The sequence below is a fragment of the Scomber japonicus genome, chromosome 12, assembly GCF_027409825.1.
Source record: "Scomber japonicus isolate fScoJap1 chromosome 12, fScoJap1.pri, whole genome shotgun sequence".
Taxonomy (NCBI): domain Eukaryota; kingdom Metazoa; phylum Chordata; class Actinopteri; order Scombriformes; family Scombridae; genus Scomber; species Scomber japonicus.
Window position 1 is genome coordinate 23736969 of NC_070589.1, and position 24089 is coordinate 23761057.

The window sequence follows — 24089 nt, forward strand, 5'->3', positions numbered from 1 at the left end:
CATTATATGACTTTTTTTAAATTGTTGACCCAATGCCATTATCTGCCATTATGCACAGTTAAATGTCTTGTTTTCAAGATCTAAACATGAAAATATGTATCTTTAGCTTTTAAAATCATTTGTAAGGTTTATCAAAAATGTACCTAACAACATAAATTTTAATCAATGAAACTGCAAAAATGTATGTATAATATAAGGAAGGTCACCTGTTTGAATCACCTAATGAGTCACTGAGTTTGTTTCATTGTGTGTTGCTGCTGATGGTGCTTTTGAGACATATCACCAATAATCACAATTTGTCAAAATTTGGACCCAAACTACGCCAGTGCTGAACTTTTTGTGCACAGCCAATAAACTGTGCTGAATTACTTGGTGAAATCCAGGTGAGTGACTGAGGCGAATCAGTGGATGGATGAATGTTGAAACTGAGTGGAGTGAAAATAAACTAAAAAATATATCTGATGTGTTTTAAGATTTTGACACATAAATCACAGGAAACTAGATTAATTTACTATTAAATGATGAATAAAAGTAACATATTTGTTTAAGTAGGGCAGTACTGATTCAAACAGGGTGTGTTAAGGTTGTTTGCAGTACTTGTTAGTACCATGTTAGTATTTTGACTCCAGTGTAAAACAACTGAACACACAAATAAAGAAAGATTAAAAACAGACTTTTAAAACATAACTTTGTAAATGATCCAGCAACAGCGCAAATAACTGTTTGTCATGAAGGATGTTCGTCATCAAAGAGGGACACCGGATGATCAGTGGATTTTTTTATGGACCTGGACTGACAGATTAACCCAGGAGGGATCCCACAGGATAAAAGGATCATCAAGTGTTCATCATGGTAACACAGATACAGACTGCCGCCTTGTGGAGAAGTTTAAGGTCTGCATGAGGCCATCAAGCCTTTCTGTGCAGTCAGTGCTGTTTCACGTTTGTTGCACAATGTCAGAAGATGTATGCTATTATCTGATATTTGTTTATTAATCTTGATTAGTAATGACCGTGTATTGGATTTTAATGGCTTGGAGATAAATTAAATCTGATATTTATGTTACTTAGGTTTTATAATGACATTTTAATAGAGCAACAATTCTCTGTGAAAAGTTTACACATTTGTCTTCTGGTGTTTATATGTTCAGAGTTCAGGAAAAAGTACATGTAAAAATAAAAAGAAGGCTTTTTTCACATTTTGATTGAATTATTCAGTTTTTCACTCACTGGATGAACTGGTCCTGGAAAATAACCAGATTGAGAGGTAACATTCAGATGACTTCAGTTAACACCCGTGCGTAAAGTTTACTCAGCAAACGTCCTTGTGTAAGTCTTGTGTAACAGATCTTAACCGCGGCAAGGGATGGGTTAAATTTTCTTGCTAGAAAGTTTGACTTTCTGTGCATGCGTAAGTAACTGGGCTGAATTCGATAAATGACCAGGAAAAAAAGCTCCAGCCCTCCTCTCCTCTGCAGTTGTCAGTCCTCCTGAGAACTGATATGTTGTGCTGCTTAAGAGCTGGAACCGAGAGCGTGCGCCTGCTTTTCATCCAGTTTCCACAAAGCAACATCTGTGCATGCAATTCATGCCATAAAGTAACTTATCATTGATTTACAGCAGGGGTTTCATTTTTAGAAGGTTTATTGCGATGGCAAAATGGTCTCTTCTATTTTTATACTTTTCCCAAGGACTACTTCCACTCATCACTGGGCAGCAGCATCAGCGCACCGGGCCTTGGCGGCAACGGATTCAGTGGCAGAACAACGGGCAGGTATACAGCTTAATGAGCACTGGATCAGAGTACCAGCCTGCGGTTCGGTCCAGAAGTCAGTCGAGGGTTTATATGAGCAGCAGGGATGGCATGAGAAGCCAGGTGGCTGGAGCGCACAGAGGAGGTACCCTTGTAAGAACCGGACAGTCTGAGTCCAGACAGTTCAGGTATGACCAGGTTGTAGAACCAGGATCTGTTGCACCTGGACTAGATAACAGGCAGTATGTGCCCGTTAATGGTCGCGCGCCAGGGGCCAGACAGCAGCCTGAGCGCCCACACCGAGCAGGAGCTGCAGGTTATCCAGGTGCACGACGCTTTAACCCTGAAAATAGCATGAACGCCTCAGCTGTGGGGAGTTATACAGACTTCACAGGCAGAAGAGGTGGTGTTGCCCGCGTGGATGCTACTGCATTACACACCAGAGGAGGTGAGCCGGGGCCCGGTGCTCAGTACCAGCAGTTACGCACGGTGCCAGAGGCGATGCCTGTCTCCAGGCAACCCGCGCAGACCAACCATCCAATCCCGGTAAATCCCACAACTTTGGAGAGAGAATCTGAGGCTCCTGTTCCTTTCCCTGCACTTAGTGAGGATGTTTCAAACCAGGCAACCAGTAATGGAGAGGACATGGTTAACGATGACCCTCGAAACCCGTTAAAAAACCACAGGAATTCAGTCCTCTATAACATGTATCCCACGAGAGGGAGGTCAGCGGCTCGCACGCGCCGTCCGCCTGGCACAGGACATGGAACAAGATATTTCCAAAACGGTGAGTTTAATGTCTTAATCATATGTAATGAGCTCAGGCAGCTTAATTGAACTAAATGTAAATGGTTTTAGACTAACCTGATGGTCCAGTGGATGTCTTAATTAGGATAAAGGCTACCGAAGATTAATAACCATCTATTCATTAAAAAGAACATTTTTAAATCAGTTAGTTTTTGCAAGAAAACCATGCATGACAAGAAAGGATTTTTTTTTTTTTTTTTTTGGTTTGGATCCCTGACAGCTCAGGAATGTAAAATATTTAAAATTATGCCAACAAACACAAGCAGCTGCCCTGTGTTTCAGTGGATTATTCTCTCTGAGACTAACTGAGTCCCTTTCATCTCCTCTCCCAGGACTGCCAGACCTGGTGCCAGACCCATATGCCATCCAAGCAGGTGCTTACATCCAGCGCATGCAGATGTATGCGCTGCGCTGTGCAGCAGAGGAGAACTGTCTAGCCAGGTAACCTGTGGTGCCAAAAGTGATTCACCTCTTCAGTATCCACACAGCAGCACGTAGACACACGCACCCCCACACACAGTTATTTCCTGTGTTTTCACTCCTCATTGTTCATGTTAATTTTACATGTTTGAGCAGAACTTTTGGCTGTTTCAAGATAATTTCTCATTCACTCTGACAGTTTAATTGTGTTAAATGTGTTAGAATAACTGGTCTTTTGATAAAGCTACAATGACTGTTTGATCATATTATGGTGGAATTATTCTCATCAACATGATGTCCTGCCAAGACATAAATGTTCTGGGTTGGTTTTCCCAAAAGCATTCAGCACAATGGAACAAACCCTCTGCGCTCAGTTACTTTTAAGAAAACTAGCCCTGGGAGCTCAGCCAGAATCACTTTCCAACTCAGTTTATGCCCATTTCCCTGTGATCTATCCAAGGTCGGCTTATGGACCTGCTGTGCGAGACATCGACTTCAGAGTCCTCCTGCGGTTCCCACAGAAAGTGAAGAATCAAGGCACCACTGACTTCCTTCCTGTCAAGCCGAGATATCAGTGGGAGTGGCACAGCTGTCACCAGTGAGTTCACATGAAATGACCTGACTTCAGTAAAAAATTTGCATGGCTCCGTTCGACTCTGATGTAACCAGGAACACAAAATCCAGCTGAAGTTGTGGTCTCAAAGGCATCGCTGAACCCTGTTTGAGCCATTCCACGAGTATAAATTTCCCTGTTCAATTATTTTCGATTGTGTTCTCCACCCTCAGACATTACCACAGCATGGATGCCTTCAGTAACTACGACCTGCTGGACGTCAACACTGGGCGTAAAGTCGCAGAGGGACACAAGGCCAGTTTCTGTCTGGAGGACACAGGCTGTGACCAGGGGTTCAGGCGGCGCTACGCTTGCACGGCTCATACACAGGTAATTATATATATATATATATATATATTCTTACAAACTATGTGAAGTAAATATTATATAACCTTCCTTTCATCAGGTAATCTCACAAAATAAAGACTGGGGGGGGGGGGGGGGGAGTGGGGGTTAGCAAGAGAGGCCTGAAGAAACATATAGAGAGAAGACTTTCAACCAACTACAAAAAGTACCAAAACATATAAATATGCAGAAAGTTACAAGTTCAAAATCACTGAGTGGGATTCAAGTTTTAAACTGCTTTGAAATTCATAACATATGTAATATCTAAAATAAATCCAGAACTGTCTTATACAGCAATGACTTGGAAAGTGGACACTTCAGTCATTCAGCAGCTCATAAAAGAAGCCAAATAGGTCTAATGAAAATACAAATTCCCCCCAAATGATAAAAACTCTTCTTAGTAACTCATAAGGTGGGAAAACAACATCTGTTTAGTGCAAAGTAGAAAAAAACATATTTGACCCTACAAGCTTGTACTGACTTTAATGGAAGAAACCTGTAACTTTTTGAGAAGGCTGCATGCAAAAATGTCCCGTTTATGAGCAACAGTCAAGCAGAAATCAGGAACTCTGGAATTAATTAAAATAAGAGAAATGAAAGAGATAGTTTTTCATGATGTTATATACTATATTCGCATCTCTCCCATTTGCTGTGAGGTTCAAAGTTCATGTAGTTGTTTGTTTTTTTGACAAATCCTACAGGTCCTCTTCTGAGAAATGTTTTCATTACTAAGACTCAAGTTTATGCCAACGAAGAAAAAAACATCCTGAGGACATGGGAATATTTATTATATCTGTTGTCTGGGCTCTGTGATTCTGGCTTTGTGCTTCTCAGCGCCGGTTTCTTATAACAGCGTCGCTGCCAAGAAGTGTTTGTATAACTAAAACTCAAATCTGCCTCATTTGCAGCACTTGTAGGAAAATAGTGGTCAAAGTTGTCTGAAGAGCCTTTAGTCAAAGCTTTGAACCACACTGAAGGGGTTCGGGTTTTGTTTTCAGGGGCTGAGCCCGGGATGCCATGACGTCTATGCTGCCAACATCGACTGTCAGTGGATTGACATCACAGATGTACCTCCAGGAAACTATATCTTGAAGGTAAAATATGTCACTTAAAATTTAGTTTAAGTTCAAGTTTTATTTCGCAATGTGTCCACTGCATTTTAGTAACCTGCCTGCAGGGCTGCTAAAACGGTTATATTAATGATTTGTTTCAGGTTACCGTCAATCCCAATTTCCACGTCATGGAGTCAGACTTCAACAACAATGTAGTGAGATGTGATATCACATACACAGGAACTTATGTTCAGACACGCAACTGTAGAGTAACAAGGTAAGAGTGCTTCTGTTGAACATTTCACATGGATCACTTCAGATATTCAGTCCAGTGACACTGAATCAATCCAATCTGTTATGTACATGTTGTATGTGATTTGTGCACATATTTGTATGTTAATATCTGTTTCTTCCCATTTTCAGGGCTTGAAGTGTTCCATTCCTGGACTATTTACAGGAATTTTGCAGCAAACATCTCTCCATGTACTGTACATCAAAATCAACACTCTGACTAACAAATGGTGCAATTGATAACATTTTGTTTTTTTTAATTTGTGTGTAATTTTGCGCTACTTTCCTGCTCTACAGTCTTGAAGCGAATTTATTTGTAATAAATGCAGAACCAGTTTACACCAATTTTGTGTATGAAACTAGTGACATCATCAGATTTACTTGAGTATGTATTTCTACAACTGTGCCGTGATTCATTATGAAAAGATTATCTTTCTGCGTACTGTCTTGTTTTTCTGCTTTGTGTTGTTAAGTTGCACATCATTAGTTGTTTCAGTTTTATTTAAAGGATAATATGTTCTATATTTTTGTTATTGTCAACCAATCTCATTAAAAAACAAAAAAGAAAACCAACAATGTGTTCATTTCTGGGTACTGTAGTTTTTAGCTAACGTTACTCAAAAACAAGTAAGATTTGGATACATGAGTGGGTTTTACAGAAGCAGGACAGTGTGTGTGGGATCAACCCATAATTACTTAGAGTAAAGGTATGATGATAATGATGGAAAATGTCACCCTGGGCAATCATATGACTCATATGATCATATGATAATAATTTCCGGACATCAGTGGAGGTTGACAGCAGAGAAGAATAAACTACATCAGGCTATGGATGCACAGACAGAAGTTACTAAGATCAGTTCATTGCTGCTTTTGGGATTTATTGACATAATATATATATGTGTGTGTGTGTGTATGTGTGTCAGCAGATTTACTTCTAATCGCTTATTGGTCACATTAGCACCAACTCCAATTATTTTATTTTGTTAAAGTGTAGTTTGTTGGAATATGTTAACGTGAATATGTGCTTGTGGGTAACTGAGTGAATGGAAAAATGTGGAAACTATTAATATTGCTCAAACATTGTTGTTGAAAACTTTATTACATTCTGTTATTACTGTATGTTGGATTTAATGAAATAAAGATGGAGAAGCGAGGAGTTTATCATTATAACAATTCCTTGTTTTTCTTTTGATATAAAAAACCATGACGTTCAGTTTAATCTTGTTATATGCCCGGCTATGAAAATTGTTCCACTTTATCCATTGATCTCGAAATATTTTCTCTGGATTGTTGTTGCATGTCGATGTTATGGACAATTATAAAAAAGATTCCTTTAATACTCTCTAATCTAGAGTCCCAGGTGGACAAAAGCGGCTTGTTCATAGCAAGATAGTTCAGCATTCTGCAGAGATGAATCAGTATTTCATCCTGGTTCTGTTGAATGGAGGAGCTTTACTTTGAGTGATGCGTGAAGATTGCGGCCTCAGAGACAAACAGGGCTGCAGGCAGACGCTGGCGGCATGTTTGCTCACAGGCCTCTGTGAAGACACACTCCGCAGGATCTTATACAGCTGTGGCATATCTACTAAAACACAGCACAGAGCAGGATGAATGGAGGCCTTTTCTCACTCTCCTTGTGCATGTAAAAAGGAACTTCTCTCAGCTGCTGTAAAAGTATCCTTCCTGGCTCAGAATTCACTACAATGTGGCTTCATTCACTTCCTTTGGGGACTGTTTGGGATGACAGGCGTTTTAAAAGCCCTGGGATATTTTGTCTGAGTGGGAGGATTGACACAAACCACAAGAGAGTATCTCCAGTGAGTCCTTCAAAGATGTTTTTACAAAGGACAAATGTGTTTTTGTAGCAAGCGCTAGACTGTTTCAAACAGCAGAAGAGCGACACGAAAAACATTAAACCTGCTTGGAGAGTGCCCACTCCGGAGCAGGTAGTGCCACACCTGAATCAAACAGGCATCACATACATTTGAAGGACCCTAACCCTGGAAAACATGTGGGGGCAGTCTATATATGCACTGTTAAATGCACAGATGTTGAGTATTTACAACAAATCAGGGCTCTGCAGTTTCAGAAAGCAGCAAACTTGGGGGATTAAGCGCAATTGAAATGGTTTACGTTGGAAGTTGCCAAGGTGCTTCCCTGCCAGAATAGATTGTCTGTGTTATTGAAAGTGTCTGGAAAATCCCTCCGACTCCTATTTAGTCGACTCCATTCCTGTCTGTCTAGGAGTTTTCAGAAGAATAATTGCAGACAGGGACTATTTCAGCAAATGATCCCAGTACAACAGGGTTCAAGTCTAAATTTGCTCCTCAACAGACATAAAACAAGACTACATAAGAATCTACAGCCAAACCAGTTTTCTCTATAAATCAGTTTCTTTATATGGCTGAACTAAAGGCCCAGTGGTGCTTTGAGCTATACGCTAACGTCAGAATTCTGCTCACAATGACTATGCTAGTATGCTAATTATTAGTAGGTATACCATGTTCACTCTTTTAGGTTAGCATATTAACATCCTAAAATTTGCTAATTAGTGCAAAGCACAAAGTAGCTGAATATTCAGTCATAAACCAAACTATTAGACACATTTTGTAAAGTTTTGACCTGATGATGGCAGTAGAAAAAAACCTTAAGGGGTCATTCAAGTTATTACACTTCATCCTGAGGAGGTACCAGATTTGTAGCAATCCATCAAATAGTTGTTAAGACTTTACTCACCCACTCAGAGCCACAAATCTAGAACTCATGGTGTCGCTAGAGGAAAAGTGAGGGGATCACTAATGTCCATAGGATACATCGTCTGGGAACCATGAACGACTGTACAAAATTTGATTTGCCAATCAAATATGTAGAAGTTGAGATAAGTGGAGAATTAGACCTGCTGGTGGTGCTGGAAGAACAGTCAGAGGATCACTGAAGTCAATATGATTCATGTTTTGGGAAGCATGAATGTCTGTAAAAAGTTTCATAGCATCCTGTGAAAAGTGATTGACGGATCCAACTGACAAACAGATGAAGCTAAGACACTCTGCTAGTGTACTACTCCAAGAACTTCAGTACAGTCAAAACAGGAGGTTGTGCAATGCAGCAAGTACATCTAGTAAAGCTCTGTGCAGTGGTGTCTGCCATACAAGGAACCTCACTGAGTTACAATCTTATCATTGCTTTTTCTTTTGGAGCAGTTTCTGAACAAGCTAAAATAACTGAACTCTTAAGGGATGAAGGAACGTGTCACCCAGTTCAGCAGTATGACTCACTGACATGTTTTTAATAGTTTTTGGACGGCAACTGAGGTCTACGGCACTGAGGAATAAGATGTATTAGACTTTGGAAACACACACAACACTGGTGAGTAAGATGACTTCATTGTTGATTTGGATCTGCACATGAGATATTTTGCTGAGAAAAATACAGAAAGTCACCAGCCGTATCTTTTAATCATTAATCTTTCTTTTATTAGTTACTTTGCGCTTTTGTTTCTAGAAGTTCAACCAGCAAGGGGTGTTGAACTTTAACCTGTTACAACAAGGGAATCAGATGTGCTTCTCACATCTCAGCTGGTCTGCTCCTTTTTGGACCGACATGTCATTTTAAACATGTCATGCTGTAGAGAAGACAGTGCCTGTTTGCTCAGCTGCGGAGCTTCACACCAACATCTGGACTCTCGTTAGCCTTCCACAAGCACAGAGCAAGGAAGGAAAAGGCAGGTTGGCACCTTTCATTTGGCCTTCAGCAGATTCAGCGTACAGGTAGGTAAGGTGAGGGGGGGATGGGTTAGTGTTTTGCCGTCTGCCTGTGGCCAACACCCAAAATACTATGGCAAAGAGAGACATTTTCCGGATGCATCTGCACGTAGGTGGGCAGTGTTTGGAGGGGTTACTAAGGCCATGGTTTGGTATTTGCAGGTCATATTTCAACAAAGCGGGGCCACGTGAGAGCCGGCGGGGACGCAGGGGACGCAATAGTGGAACGTGCTCGGCCTGAAGAGAGGGTCTTGACAGGTTGGTTTAGGCACAGAGCAGAGAAATTCCTCAGCAGCTCTGTCATCCTGTTGAGATTAAGAACAGCGCTGAGGTCAGCCGTAGACCAGCAAGGGCGTGTAGGGCAGACACACTGGGCAACTTCCTCACTCTGGGTCACTTACACAACCGGCAGCAGACACAGATACAGTGTACATTTAAAGTGAAAACTACACCGTCTGCTGAGACAAAACACAGCAGTCAACTTTTGACTGATGATGAATTCTCTTTCAAGCTGGGTGGTATTGTGACTTGGGTGGTACTTGGAGGGATGGCTCAGAGGATTTGCTGTTCTTTGATTGTTGATTCACTGTACTGTCTGTCTGTAAGCTTTTCATCTCGTACTTCAAACACTTATATTAATTTTTCTCAAAACCAATCTGTTTTGTGCACTAAGATTTCCCAAAGGAAGCCCCCGGTCAGGATGGATATGGCAAAACTGTTGTTTTGACTGAGCTTCTCATTTTGTGGCATCAAACACTGCGAAACAAACATTTCTACAAAAATGAATTCTTTGTTTGAATGTCATTAAGGAATTGGTGTTTTGTTGACTTCAGAAAATCCCTAATTGATTATAAACGGCGCACTTGTGTTGTTTTGATTCACGCTTCCTTTCACTTTCTTGGTTTGCGTTACAATTGACTACCACAACCTACAGTAAATTAACACGTTTCCACTTTCCATTTTTTGCCCATTAATGTATATTGATACTTAATTGTCGTGAATTTTTGTCGTTGTGATATTCATTTTTTATTTTCTAACTCTCTTATTTAATTTTTTAGTCCTACTGTTTTTTAGTTAATGTTTTCCGACACACTTTTCTTTCCTTTCTGTTCTGAAGTATGTCATCCCTCAGCTAACTTATTACTAAATAACATTTTAGTTCAACTAATGCTGTAATGGGTTTTTTTAGGTATTAATATTCACAAATAAAAAAAAATCTGTTGCAATTAATCAGCTGTGTAATTACTCATTTCTATAACCTATTTGTGATTTCTGGTTACTTCAGCCTACATATACGCCAATATCAATGCATTTGCGATAACTACCAATATATCAGCATGGCTGTTTTATCCGTGGAGCTCAAATTAACATAATTTAAAATCCATGAAAGTCAAATCATGCAGCATAATATCAATATAGATGTTCCTAATGAACTTTTTTGTAAGCAAAACCAGATCACAGAGTCCAGTCTCTAAAATTAGTCATTTGTTATGTAATAAATGGGAATCAGATCTGAAAACTGCTGCTCTCTCTGTCTCTGTCTCGCTCTGTTTCAGAAGGCTGCTTGGATCAATTAGCACCTAGCTGTTGTTCAGGATCAGGCCACGGCCTCTGAGACAAAGACTGCGGTTGTTCAGTGTGCTGTATGTCTGTCCAGACCAGGAAACAATTGGACACCTGCAGTATTAACAGCATCCTTCTCAGGTATTATTTTTGGATGGATGAGACAAATCGGAGGTGGATGTACTGAGTGTTGTTCTTGGTTTAAATCTCTGTCTGAAATTCCAGCGTCACTCCAGTATTTACAAAGGCGGCACGTCTAACAGCTCAGCCAATATGCTCTCTGTCTGACAAGATTCATACACAGAGTATGCAGAAAGGCATAAACTTGGACAGCAAGCCAAGACATAGCCTTTCAAAAAGCTCATTAAGCTTCATGCCGCAGACGTTTTCTGAGCCAGGTCTGCAGACTCTGAAGTGACCGATGAATGTTATTTTGCAGTTTCTACTTGGTATTCAACCAGCGTACTGTGCATATCTTATCATTGAGATATTTGTTTAAAGAGTTAGATTTTAGTCATAGAATAGTTGAAAGAAAGGTCTTAAAAAATATTTTTATCTCTCTGCCAAAACAGACCTCTCTTATGAATAGCAATCAGAGTGATGTTGCGTCTGGAATAAGTTAAATATTCTGACACAGTTCATGACTAAACTACACAAATATTTAGTCTTTGTTCCTGACAGAAAACACAGAATTTAGGAGATCCATTTTAAGTCATCAGTCTATGGTGCTAAAATGATCAGTTGGTTATTTGATTAATCAATCAACACAAAATCAAATCTTAATCTTTTAAGTCGTTTATCAAGCAACATTGCCAAACATTCACTGATTACAGCTATTCTAATGTGAATGTGAAGTTAATAATTTTGAGCAGCAGAAGATAAGAAATAATGAGGTCAAGACTACAAAGTCCTCCTACTTCCTCAACCATTTAACATGTTTGTTCTACATTTTCATTTTGATTTTTATTCTCTTTAAATTTCATGTCTCTAATGTTTGTCTAGATGCTATTCAAAGCTGTCAGAGGATGAAGAGTTCATTAATAACTTCTCTAAAACAGAGAAAGAGTGTAAGGAATTGATTAAGATCTGCTCTATTGTAAGCTGCATATATTAGCCTATATCTGTCTCAAAAGTTTACTACCTATATTGTAGTTGCAACCCAGCAATATTTCCACAGCCAAACTACAAGCAATTTATTTGCAAAGTAAATGTTTTTCTAAACAAATGACAAGCCCATCATTTGAGAGCCAGCGTCGATCCTGCTTCGAAATGTGATGTCAGAGGTAAGGCTAACATTAGCTTCTTCTCACTGTTTGTTTTGGGGAAGATGAACACTCCTGTCCTTTTCCAGTTTTACACACAGTACTGTCCAACTTCTACCTGTAGACATGTTGTTTATATGCCAAAAATACCGTGTAATGCGTTATCAACTGATATTGCTAACAATGACTAACCTGGCTAGACCTATGACTGTGTATAAATATGGATGTCATGACAGACAGCTCCCCCTAAAGTGAAACCAAAATTACTTGATTGCCCCCTGGTGGCTGGTTGCAGTATAGGTCATAAATCTGGCCTGCTTTATTTTAGCATAAGGGAACTAAAAAAAATCAAAGTACATCAAAAAAAAATTCTTAAGATGATTTCTTTCATTTTAGTCCAAAAGCTCATTTTAATGATATGTTATTTGACCATGTAAAAAGGGGGTGTGACATTATGATTGACAGCTGTGACAGCCACTTTTAAAATTCTATCAGGTGGCAGGACAGATGGTGGGGGGGGGGGGTAATGGAGCAACTCGTGGACCTTCATCCTTTAACACAACTCTACTGCACAGACTCTGGCTCCAAATGACGTCACACATGGCAGATGGTAGGTCCAAGAAAGGAGATACTTTGGTTTGACTTTTGAATAGCGTTTTAAAGTGGAGTCGGCTTGTCCATGTTAATAAACAGTAAATAGGTAGAACTGGTTTTCCGTCTTCTTGTACTGGGAACGCCATGGCGTAATTTCCAGCTCTGACTTCCAAGGCAAATAGAACGCAGCATTAACCTCATCCTCAAATCATTTCCTCATGTAGTTGAGGAGTTGCTAGTCTAGGTATGTTTCTCTGTCAGAGTGAGTCAAGTGCCTCTAGTCTGCAACATAATATCAATGCCTTTATTCACATGTCTTCTGCAGCTATGAGTACTACTATGAGTGTGACATTTACTGGGGCATGCAGCTTTAGCCTCAGAGATTTTATCTTATAAAGTCAGCCGGAGACGTTTTCAGACAACCGACGTTAATTATCTATCCGTCAGCTACGGTTGTCATTTCAGCAGACAAATTCGACAGTGGTTGGGCAGAAATGTGAAGCTACTTTGTTCACCGCTGTGTGAACTCAATCCTTGGGATGCTTGAGAAGACTTCATTTCATTTCTCATTTTGATTGGTGGTCCTGACAGGTATAATGGCCTCAGGCACATGACCTCACCCATCGCTCTAACCTTCAGTGGCTTATCAACTGTTTACAGCCTTGCCTCTAACTTGACTTTATACCATAATTACTCTAACTGCTGTAGGTCCACTGACACAGGTAGGTAGTGACAAAGTGGCCGCGATAGTTTTAAATTAAAAGTTTGCATGTGTCATCCTTGCTCCATCTGTCATCGTGCCAGCTTGCCATCAGTGATACAGACAAGAGAGAGAGAGACAGATGGGGGTTGTGTTTTGTTGTGAGGTGGATGGATTATATAGTTCTCAGAGGAAAGCGGTGAGCTCTGATAGCAGCAGGAGCTTGCGTGGTGAAAATCTCAGACAAGATTTAAACAAACAGAGACACAGACGCTGGCCTGACTGGCCCAGAAGCCAGCGTACTGACAGAATAAGGCCATGAGATCACACACTGCCATCTCTAGATCAGCCCGAGAAGTATTCGTAGAACTTCCACAACCGCCTGGGATACTTATATTAGGCTCACTGAATGCATAAATCATTTTTGCAGAGTCAAGGGCAATGAAATGCTGGCGTCATTTCTTTTATTTCATGTTTAAATGTGGGACATTCAACGCTCAATGGATCACCGCTTGAGCTACATAATTGAGATGTCAGATTGATTTGTCTGAGGAAAGTGCAGAAGAATCCATTGTATTGCAATTTAATCCTCACTCTGCTTTTCCAACTTTCCTACCTCCCTGCTGGCTTTTCTTCTTACATACTAAAACATCCATGTAGCAGAGTAAAAGACAGTCTAAACTCTTTATTTGTAAAATATCTGTACAACAGTTTGAATGATAGAAATCTCAGTATAGCATACATTAGGTTAGGTAGTATCCAGACTGGTGTAAGCTGCCTGAAAATATATATTTATATTTTGCGGTAAAAAACTGAAATAGTAACAATAAATTAATACTGTCATGGAAAGATAACATTATGTTTATATTTGTGGGTGTTTACTAGCAGTTCACAGTTGATCCTTCTCATTATTTGCCACTGCATCACCAGAAAAGCAGAAATTCTCGTTGAGGTTTGACTGCAACTCTTCAGATCCTCCCTCCACGCTTCTTTGCTTGCATGACATACAGTTGTGGGTCGACTCTTGGGGGGAGTTTTCCCTTGGAAATATCCCCACCTTCAGGCCGTGCTCTGTTTCCACCGGCTGACAGCTTGTCTCAGTGGCATCAGCTCCTGCTGGAAACATTATAACAAAGAAGAGGGGGAAATCATTTAAATTCAGACCTCAGCACCTTAGTGAGCTCAGAGTCAGTTCTGTTCCCCCAATCAAATACTGTATACGTATACAATTTCTGCTTCTTCTCAAGTGTTTTCCTGTAAAATCAGTCATTGGCAGAGTTCATCTCTGCTGTACAAGCGAGACAGTGCATGTGTGTGTGTGCATGTGTGTATGTCCTTGTGAGTCATGTTGCAAAGTGAACCAGGTTTCGTCAGAAAGAAGAAAAAAAGGTCTCAAGAGATGTTCACTCACAAAGTTTTAGACCTTGAGAGAGAGGACATTTTCACCTCTTCACTTTTTTCAAGTTATATATACTACCAGAGATGTGCTCTAACCTGGTAGGAGACACTAATGGACTCCTCTGTCTTTCCCACCGCATTGCGTGTCGAACATATTTCCTTTACTAATCCATCAACTACAGACCACATGACAGATTACACAGTTACAATCGGTCTGGAGCCTCATTTTGTCACGTATTTTTAATATTTTTGCCTTAGTATCTTTTTAGGTCTAATTTTTGTGTACATGACATTTAGTGTATTTCAATTAAATTTTTGTTTTTAATGCTTCATACTGTCTGAAATAGATCTTCATATTGTACATAGTATTCTATTTTTTAATGTTATACCATTCATATCTTATCTTGTTTTTTGTTTTGATGCTGTGACATTTCAGTTTAGTATAGTTTGTGGTACTTTGATTAAACACAAATCTATTTCGGAGTATACACATCATGACAGCATAACATCAACTAAAATTATAAAGTTTTTCAGATGTGTTTTGACACAGGATGCCTAAAATTAACACAAATTATTTTTGTCAGCAATTAATATGCAGATTATCTCCTCCATTAATCTTTTTTTTAAAAAGTTGTAACACAAACCAACACTTCCAACAGCTCAAAACCCAAACATATATTCAGTTGTCTTTTTGCCTTTAAAAAATGACTGAAAACATTAATCAGTTACCTCAGCTATTGCATATCACCAATCAATTAAATGACTTCTATTAATGGCTTCTATTAAATATCCAACTTTTTCTATCTTTTATTTTTTTCTTCTGCACCAGGATGAACAGCAACCACATTTTAAGAAGCTGAAGATAAAGCTATGATCAATAAAGAAAAGGACTGTTGGAAAGAATTCTTCAAGGATAGAGTTCAGGTAAGCATTATGTCATTGAGGGTCCTTATAAGTATATAAGTATAAAGACCTTTGTGCTTGGCTGAGTTGCATTGCGCAATATCTGTTGTGTTGGCCATTTTAACATTGAACCTGCTCTGGATGAGTAATTCAGATGATTCAGGCCTTTAAAATGGTAACAGCAACAGTGCTTTGAAAGACTTTGAAAAACCAAAAGAAAGGACAGCATTGACGCTCACAACCAAATAAACTTTCATTTCACGAAATAAATGAAATCTCAAGGATATACACTTTTCGACCCGTCTCCCTGGCTGACAGCCTCGACCTGAAGCTGCACCCTTCTGAGTGCGTCTCTCCCTGCAGCATAAAGTGAGGAGAGCTGCTTTGCTGTGCAGCGGTGCTCGTGTTTATATGGACGTCACAAATATACCAAGAGTTTGCCTCACTCCGTTCTGGCACTTGGCCAGGGGGTTTTATGATTAAAACCAGATTGTGCTTGCCCAACTCTGAGAGGCCAGAAAAATAGATTGCAGTTACGCATACTCTGCACAAGAGGGAAGTACAGAAACATGCATGTATGTCTCTTCAGCATCTGCAATGCTGGACTTTTTTTGGGGGGAAATACTGAAGTGTATTTATCTGCTGTTTAAATGTACACTTCTGCTCCGGGGTCTTTTTCACAGATGTCATCTTAAGTGCTCTTCTAGTTTACAGTCAGTAATGACACATCTGACTGTGGCATGAGAAGAAAGGTTTAGCTCCTCATCAACCCCTAACAGTAAATTATGCCAATCCTGAGTCAGAGCTATGATCATCCTGTAAATAAAATGACGCCTCCTTTGTGTCACATGATTCAAAGCAAGCGGCTGTGGGGTCTTCCTTTGCCAGGAACGACTGAGCTCCTGCCAACTCTCAGTTCCCTCGAAGTTATGACTAAGTTACACTGCAAAAAAAAGTCTGTCTTAAGATTTTATCTTCCTGTCTGCATTCAAATTTTGTTACTAAAGTAAGAAAAATGTACATGAGGGTGGTTTATACGTTGCTTTCTGTAATACAACTTGCCTTTTTTTAAAGAATTGTGCTTTAAAATATGTCTAAAGCAGCAGCTGAGAGCACTACTTTGTTAGCAAGATCAAATGTTTAAAATGAAATTCCTCAAATCACCTCAAAAAAGTCGAATTTTACTTAAGCAAGTGAAACGATCTCAGACATCTGCTACATGTCTAACTAAACTGAAGATTACAGGGATTTAACAAAACACTGATTTCTTATTTCCCTTGCTGAGACAGACACATTTTGCAGTGTGGTGAAGACTGGGAAATCATGTGACATCAACAAAAGCAGACACATTACACTCCCCCCGCCGCCCACACACAGACACCACACTCACATACATCAAACACACACATAAACCCTTTTTTTGTAAGAGGGAGGAACACTGCAATTCATTTACTGACTTTGAAAACTACGCTGCCAGTAAACACAGCAAACGTCATCGGCTGTGAGTGCTGACGGAAACATCAACACCGTAAAAGAGGAGAAGAAAAAAGTCCTCTTGTATCTGCACTTACCATGAGTTGTTCCCCTGCCTGGTCCCACTCTGACCTCCACTCACTGCAGCAGGGTCTCATGTTTCAGGCCCCCATGGCACTGGGGCAGACTACCCCCTCCTTCACACCATGCTGGTGTTCTGGCGGCCTCTACCTGGGTATGCAGGGGTCCTCACAGGCTTGGGAGGTGGGTATGAGCCCTTCCCACACCGCCCATTTTGAGGGTACGGTGGAGGCTTCTGAGTCCTTGAACTAGAGGTGCTGTTCCCAATGATGACCTTAGGGTCTAAGCTCTGCGGATGAGGCTCTGGATGACCGATATGGTTGGAGTCTCTGTGGGGGTACAGGTGAGGCGGGTGGCCGTTTACACCTGGCTTTTCATGGTTGATGTCCTTACTGTGGCTGGGTGGGGTGAAGCAGCTAGTTTTGACAACCGATGCCATGTGCACAGGAGATGGAGAGTTAGTTCTTAGGATGATGCGGTCTTCATCGAAGTGCTGCGACACCTGCACTGGTGCAGGTTTGTGATTGGACAGCGGGGCCACTCTGAGGTCACCTGGACAAGCTGGGCCGTGAAAATTATTGGATGACCCCTGAGTGATGCTGAGTGCCTCCTCACTGAGGTCGATATTAGCTGTGAGACGATCAATCTGGTCGACGACCTGAGGGACAATAAAGAGAGTCAATACTTGTACTGTACTGCACCAATGTAAAAGTACTCATCCAAATCAAAGCTGGTGTCCTTGGTCTCCAGCTGTCTCAATACACAATCACAGAGATATATTTATTCATAATGTTGCTTCAGTACAATGCCAGGCCTTCGACAAATGCATTCAACTGTGAATCAGTGCTGTTTTACAGCTGCATGCAAAATGGATACTGTAAGAGCAAGGCATAATTTAGTTAGTAACAGTCTCAACCAGGCGTTTTAATGTGCTGGCCGGAACACTGCCAATTTCTGCAGCGTTCTGCAAAAGGTCAGTGCAAATTGTTCTCAATCACCACTTCGGTAAGAGATGATGAGTGAGTCACAAACAATGCAGTCAGCGTGCACACACACATGAACAGACATTGACACGCAGACAGCGACCTGTGTCAAACTGATCTGCACAGTGGCTCATTTTGTCAGCATCTGAGCTGTGTGTTAAATGTCACAATATCCAGGGGAGCACTGATGAAAGGCTGGGCCATCTGCACCTGACACAGACCTTCATGTTAAGACACCTGATACAAAAATAGTAAACACGTATAATGATAGACCTTCCTACCTCTTTCATCTCCACGTGAACTTGCTTTAAACCCCCCAACACGTCTTCCAGGTTTGTCACTACTTGTCGTATTTGATCCCTCACCGAATCCTGCCTCCTCTTCTGCTTCACCACTTCCGAACACTGGCGCTGGTGGTCATTCGATTTTGAGGTTTCTGGACTGATGATGTCAGAGGGAGCGACATAGGGCCCCTTCCGTCTGCTTTGGTTCAAATGTTTTTGTGGGACTTCAGTGGGAAAAAAACCTTTGTGAGAACCACTACGTCCATTACATCCCTCCTCTGATCCACCCTTCAGTCTACTCTGGTCCTGATGGATATCTCTTTCCTCCCCTCCCTCAAAGAACACAGACTTTGGTCCACAGTGGCCATTTGGTACATTTGGCATGTACAAATGACCTGACTGGGGGGCGTGCAGCTCCAAATGACAGTTCTCAGAGGTGCATTCATAGCCTTGCTCTTCCTTGTCCACAGATACGTACCTGACAGTCCTCCGGTGCACAAACCCCTGACCTTTGGCCTGAAGATGAGGGAGTGGATGCGGTATTACAGTGTTAAAGGGGTGTGCCCTGGTGTTGTTGCGCACCACACAGCCACACTGTTCTCTGACAGACGGGTAGTGTCTCACCCCAGGCTCCAGTGGGTAGTTCCACTGGGCAGGGTTCAACTCCCAGGGGCAAACTTGGCTCAAGTCATCCGGTTGGCTGTAAGGACCGGGCCCTGCAAACACAGGCCTCCTCTGTGGGCTGCGATGACCGCTTCTCTCAACTCTGTCTACTCCGAAAGCTCTCCCTCCTACGTCTTTAACCCGAGGAGCCTGGATGTCTCCCCTGCAGTCCAGCGATGGGTGGTCTGTCTGTCTGGCTGATGATGGTTGGTATCCCGGCCCACCGTGATGACTGTACGTCTGCTCATAGTGGACGCAATGCTGGCAGGGGTAGGGGATGGGGGTATTGTTGTGCTGAAGGAATCGGTGGTGTCCCGTTGTTTGTGCGCCTTCTGTGTACATGTCCAAAGAAGTCCAGAGGCTTGTGGGGAAAACGCCTTAGAAAACAACTGGTTTCCTCCCCTCCCTGCTCTCTCCAGCCCAGTCATTCACTCGCTCTGTTTTCCTCATCTGCGTCTTCCCACAAGAAAACTTTTCTTCAGCTCTTTTTTTTCTCCTCTGCCCAAACTTCTCCCTCCCCTTCCTTCCTGTCCGTTGTTTCACTTATTCTTCTCTCCTGTAGTTGTTAATCTCCTTGCCCGTTCCTTTCTTCTTCCCTAGGACCCCCTTTCTCCGACATGTACTTCTGCTAACTTTTTCTTACTCCTTCTGCTTCCTCACCCTGTAGCCCTCTCTCCTACATGGGGCCCCTCTCCTCCTCCCTCCCACTCTGTCTCTCTTTCTACCTCTCCCGCCTCGTTGTTCTGTCTCATTTGCTGCTGCAGGCTTCCAGTCTCTCTCTCTTTCTCTCTCTCTCTCTCTCTCTCACTCTGGCTGTGTATTTCCCGTTTCCTCCCCTCCCCTCTCCTGCTCTACCCTCTCTCTCTACCTCTTACTCCGTCTCTTGCCTCTGGTATATTCTCTCACATAGTCGACTGTACCTGAATATGTGAAATCCTTCTTTCCTCTCCACCTGAAATCCGGCCCCCCCGTGAGGCTCCTCCGGTAAAGGACTCCATATGGGTTTCTGTCTGTCTGAGAGTGCGTGAAAGAGTCCCAGCTACGGTGCTGAGCTCATTAGCCCAACTAAAGCCTTTGCACTCTGCAATTAAATGCTGCCTGGGATTCCTCGGCCAGAGACTGAGAGAAGAGGGGAGGGGAGGGGAGGGGAGGAGAGAAGCTCTGGGGGAGGTGGGGTTTCAAACATACACAGATGAGGGAGTAGACAGCACTCTGACTCAAGGAAAGACAGCCACTGGCTACAAGGGGAAGATTTTTCACCATATCTTCTTTTTTTCTACCTCTCTCTCTTCCAATTCCATTCAATTTTGGTCCTTTGTTGCCTGTGTCGTTCCCATTCAATCACAGTCTCGGTTAAAGTGATTTCACCTCAACAGTTGAACAAAACTTCACTCTGCACTGTAGAGGCTCTCTATAGGAAAGTATGCACCCTTTTTCCGCTCATATCCATACAATAGCTTTAAAATGCCACTTCATAGTCAGAAAAGTTTCACAATGTGCTCACACCATGTTAAATTCATCATCCGACTCATTGTAAATCAAACTTGTCTCGCTATAGATAAACATAATCTCCAACTGAAAGGGAAAAAAAACTCCTTTATACAAATTTAGAAAGGCGGGATGAGCAATCAAGATCTCTCTCTCCAAAATAGCATAACATCCCTGTGTTGTGGCTCTTTGTCCACAGAGGACAGCTAGGCGTTTATTTTCAGAGAAAATAACTGGAGCTTTGAAAACAATGAGTTGTAAAAATGAACCACTGGGAATAACAGTAGAGGAGGATGAAGGGGATTCATTCATCCCAGCAGGAGGATGAGCAGTCAAGTCCCAACTGCTGAGAAAGGTTGTTATAGATAAAAGACAACTGGAGTAACTTTACCTTATATATAGATTCACAGTAGGGAAGGGATAGTCACATCTGGATGCACATTCAAAGGATTGCACCTATTGTATAATTCAGTTGATTTTTACTGTGACATACTAGGAGTGGATATATGCATAGAGCCCTATATGGGATCAATAACTTTGGGGGAGAAATTGATTGAATCCAAACTAATGGACAATTTAAAAATTTGACCCAACCATGATACTAGAAGCACATTTAAAGGATCACCAAAATTACATTCACAATTGATCTAGATGGAAACATGAATGTCTGCACCTAATCAATGTAATTCATTAAATTGTTGTTGAAATATTTCACTCAAAACCACATATATCAACCTGGGAAACCTGAGGGGAAAGTCAAGTGATCACCAAAGTCATGAGGATTCAACGTCTGAGGAATATAAATGTCTGGACAAAATCTTGTGGCAATATATTCAATAGTTGTTGAGACTTTTCAGTCAAAGTGGTAGATAGACCAACAGACTGATAGTGCTGTTCATAGAGTGATGGCTGAATATATCCAGTATTGTCATGTAGAAATAGAGTAGCTATTTCTGTTGAAATTCCACATTTCTTTCAATGGGATAGCTTTACAATGTACACTGTTGAACAAAGCCTAGAGGTTATTAGTCTTCGGAGCTGTTTCTAAATAAACTAACCTGCCCATACTCTTCCAGGCCACCCAACATGCAACAGTGTGGCTCACTGACTTGTTTTTAGTAGTTTTTGGACAATAACCGAGGTCAATGGCACACAGGAATATGATATATAAGCCTTTGGATACATGCACAATACTTTTAAGTAAGAACAATTAATTGTTGGTTTTGTGCTGCACATGAGATTTATTAACAATGTATAATGTACAGTTACACATTTTAAATACCATCTCAGTAGTTTTATCAGCTGTTACACATCTTTGTTGTCTCTCAATGTGCACAGAATCATAAACTGGTCCATTGTAAAATTGCCAAAGGTGGAGCCACCCACAGCAAATAGTCAGTCAACCGAGAGAGAGGAGCAATCTGGCCTTACTTTTTTTTTTTAAGTCAACTGTGTCCTTTACTTTAATTGCATCATTGTTCACTTTTGGTAAACAACTCAGGCAAATTTTCACTCTGGTCTTTTTTACATACCTTGACTTGAGACTTGAATATCAGCAAACTAGCAATATTTACACCTGACTGGGGGATTTTGGTGTATTTCCCATCCTAAATAGAAGCACTGCATTGCAACTCTGTTTGGCTCATACATATGCATACTCACGATCCAGACAGAGAGATGAGAAATTCGATGAGACAGGACACAGTAACACCTCAACCTGTCATCTTAATCTCACATTTTCTCAGTGGGGGTTCCTCAGTCAGATCCTTGTTTACAAGCTACAAAAAGGAATATCAAAGGTTGTAGTTGTCATACCGTCTGCACCCATACATATATATGGGTGAAGTATGTGCGTGAGTTGCCTCAGAAAGTTCCCTGCTTGTGCAGCTCTTACATCACACTGTTTTGTGTTGGTCTGCCCACCTCCCGCTTGGCTGCACGGCTGCAGGGCAACGGTGAAGTAGAGAATGGGAGCCACACTTCACCACTCTGCCACTCTGTCCACACTTATGTCCTTACCAGCGTCAAGACGACCTAATTAGCACATATGGATATTTCGACATTAGTCTATAGGAAGAGGAGCTCAATATGGGATGTGTCAGATGTTTATCCTCCTGCAGATGCACAAGCCCAAATATTTACTGATGCAGACTTGACTGCCCCACATCACACAATATGCAGATTGTTTGTAATGCATTAGCATGAAAGAAACACTGAGTGTGATATGATTAATGTTATGTCTGTGATGCCACTGTATAGGCCAGGTTCTGCTTCATTAAACAGAGTCCCAGTTCATTGTATTGATTTAAAATGATTTTAATTACTTAAACGGCGCTACATGGAAGAAGCCCAGAGTGCATTGCTGAATTTTTATGGACATTCTCTCTCTCACAATGTCTGCAGTTGTTTGATCATTAAAGTCCATTAAAGTCTACGTACTTGAGCACAGAGAGCTTCTGTAGATTTGGCACCTAAACTAACTTACCATATTATGATTTCATGGCCGATATTTTCAAATTATGCTTGAAAGCTAATTTTTATAGCTTGAGCATTAAGTATTGACCTGTAGTTATTGCTTCTTCTATCTACTTTATTATGTACTGTATCATAAATCATTATTACTTTTAATATTTCTATACGTGCACCTTTGTTTGCATTTTTTTTTACTTTCTATATACCTCTAATATTTCCAACCTGGGGATCAGGGTCTCCCATGGGGTTATAAGGAGGATGAGAAAGCGGTGGTGGTAAATTAATGGATTAATGGAAAAGTATTAGAATTATGCATATATTACATGCATATACATAAATAAAGCTTCATGGTCGTACACCTTGCTAAAAAGGCTGGAAACTAGTTTGCTGCGCTATAGTATTTTTACCTCTCAGGGTATTGGCATACTAAAAATGTACATATATTGCATATGATTACAAGGACTGGGTATGTTGTTGCTGTTAGCTTTTACTTCATAAACGTTTTTAATACTTGGTCAAACATTTTTGTTTGTACCAAAAAATGTAAAAAAAAAAATAAGCCCTAATTGACATTTTATGAAAACCTATTACAATATCTCCAAAATACTCAGAGAATTTGAGGGTCAGATTTTACACTGTCAACTGCTCAGTCACAAACTGAAAGTACTTGTGATGTGTTCACAGTGATATTTGTGTTATTATCTAAAATGGAAACGCGAGCCTCATATCACACTGTTGTAACTACACCGGCACACTGATATTGTATGTTAAACATCTGCATGATACAGATACTTTTCAGAGCCAACAATGCAGTGATCAAATCACACTCTTTATTTGCAGGGGTGTGCAATATAATTTATTTTAAATCCACCATTACGTACATTATAATTACAAGAGTACAGCTAAAAAGAGCAGCAGACAACAGTGACTTCCCCTCCTAAAACAGATTCAGCAGTGTGTCTTATTTGAATGTTTCTGAGTCTTGAGAAAATCGAATATTTGAATCAATCATGCGGCTAGTCACATCAATACTCTAATGTACACTGAATGTATAAAATATTAGGTGCATCTTCATTACACTTGTCTCCTTCTCTGTATATACACCCTCTCCTTAGTAACTACTATAAATGTAATGAAGGAAATCAATGACAGATAATGTCTTTCACCTGTTACCTCATGTT

At 40.9% G+C, this 24089-nt stretch overlaps 2 protein-coding genes across 3 annotated transcripts; one reads left to right on the forward strand and one right to left on the reverse strand.

Moving 5' to 3' along the window:
* The first annotated feature begins 1650 nt into the window (after positions 1 to 1650).
* loxl5b (lysyl oxidase-like 5b) lies at positions 1651 to 5270 on the forward strand. The gene is made up of 7 exons (XM_053329810.1): positions 1651 to 2231; positions 2322 to 2539; positions 2892 to 3000; positions 3440 to 3577; positions 3766 to 3922; positions 4936 to 5031; positions 5151 to 5270. The coding sequence occupies exons 1-7, from the start codon at positions 1651 to 1653 to the stop codon at positions 5268 to 5270; spliced, it is 1419 nt and encodes a 472-aa protein (XP_053185785.1).
* An 8375-nt stretch (positions 5271 to 13645) lies between these two features.
* LOC128369080 (uncharacterized) lies at positions 13646 to 19664 on the reverse strand. 2 transcript variants are annotated; one of them, XM_053330044.1, is made up of 3 exons: positions 18283 to 19664; positions 17036 to 17676; positions 13646 to 14276 (listed from the first exon to the last, which is right to left on the reverse strand). In XM_053330044.1, exons 1-2 carry the CDS (start codon positions 19288 to 19290, stop codon positions 17137 to 17139), a joined length of 1548 nt encoding a protein of 515 aa, XP_053186019.1. In that variant the 5' UTR covers positions 19291 to 19664; the 3' UTR covers positions 13646 to 14276; positions 17036 to 17136. The 2 variants fall into 2 exon arrangements, with proteins under 2 accessions (XP_053186019.1, XP_053186018.1); XM_053330043.1 differs by having other exon boundaries at positions 13646 to 14279.
* Positions 19665 to 24089: the final 4425 nt, after the last annotated feature.

Bases quoted from the DNA above. Each gene is read 5' to 3' on its own strand.
- loxl5b (XM_053329810.1), top strand. From the start codon at position 1,651: ATGGCAAAATGGTCTCTTCTATTTTTATACTTTTCCCAAGGACTACTT. The intron at 3,001-3,439 runs GTAACCTGTGGT...GATCTATCCAAG, and splicing joins GAGGAGAACTGTCTAGCCAG to GTCGGCTTATGGACCTGCTG. The intron at 5,032-5,150 runs GTAAAATATGTC...GATTTGTTTCAG, and splicing joins CAGGAAACTATATCTTGAAG to GTTACCGTCAATCCCAATTT.
- LOC128369080 (XM_053330044.1), bottom strand. From the start codon at position 19,290: ATGTACACAGAAGGCGCACAAACAACGGGACACCACCGATTCCTTCAG. The intron at 17,677-18,282 runs GTAGGAAGGTCT...ATTGTCCCTCAG, and splicing joins TTCACGTGGAGATGAAAGAG to GTCGTCGACCAGATTGATCG.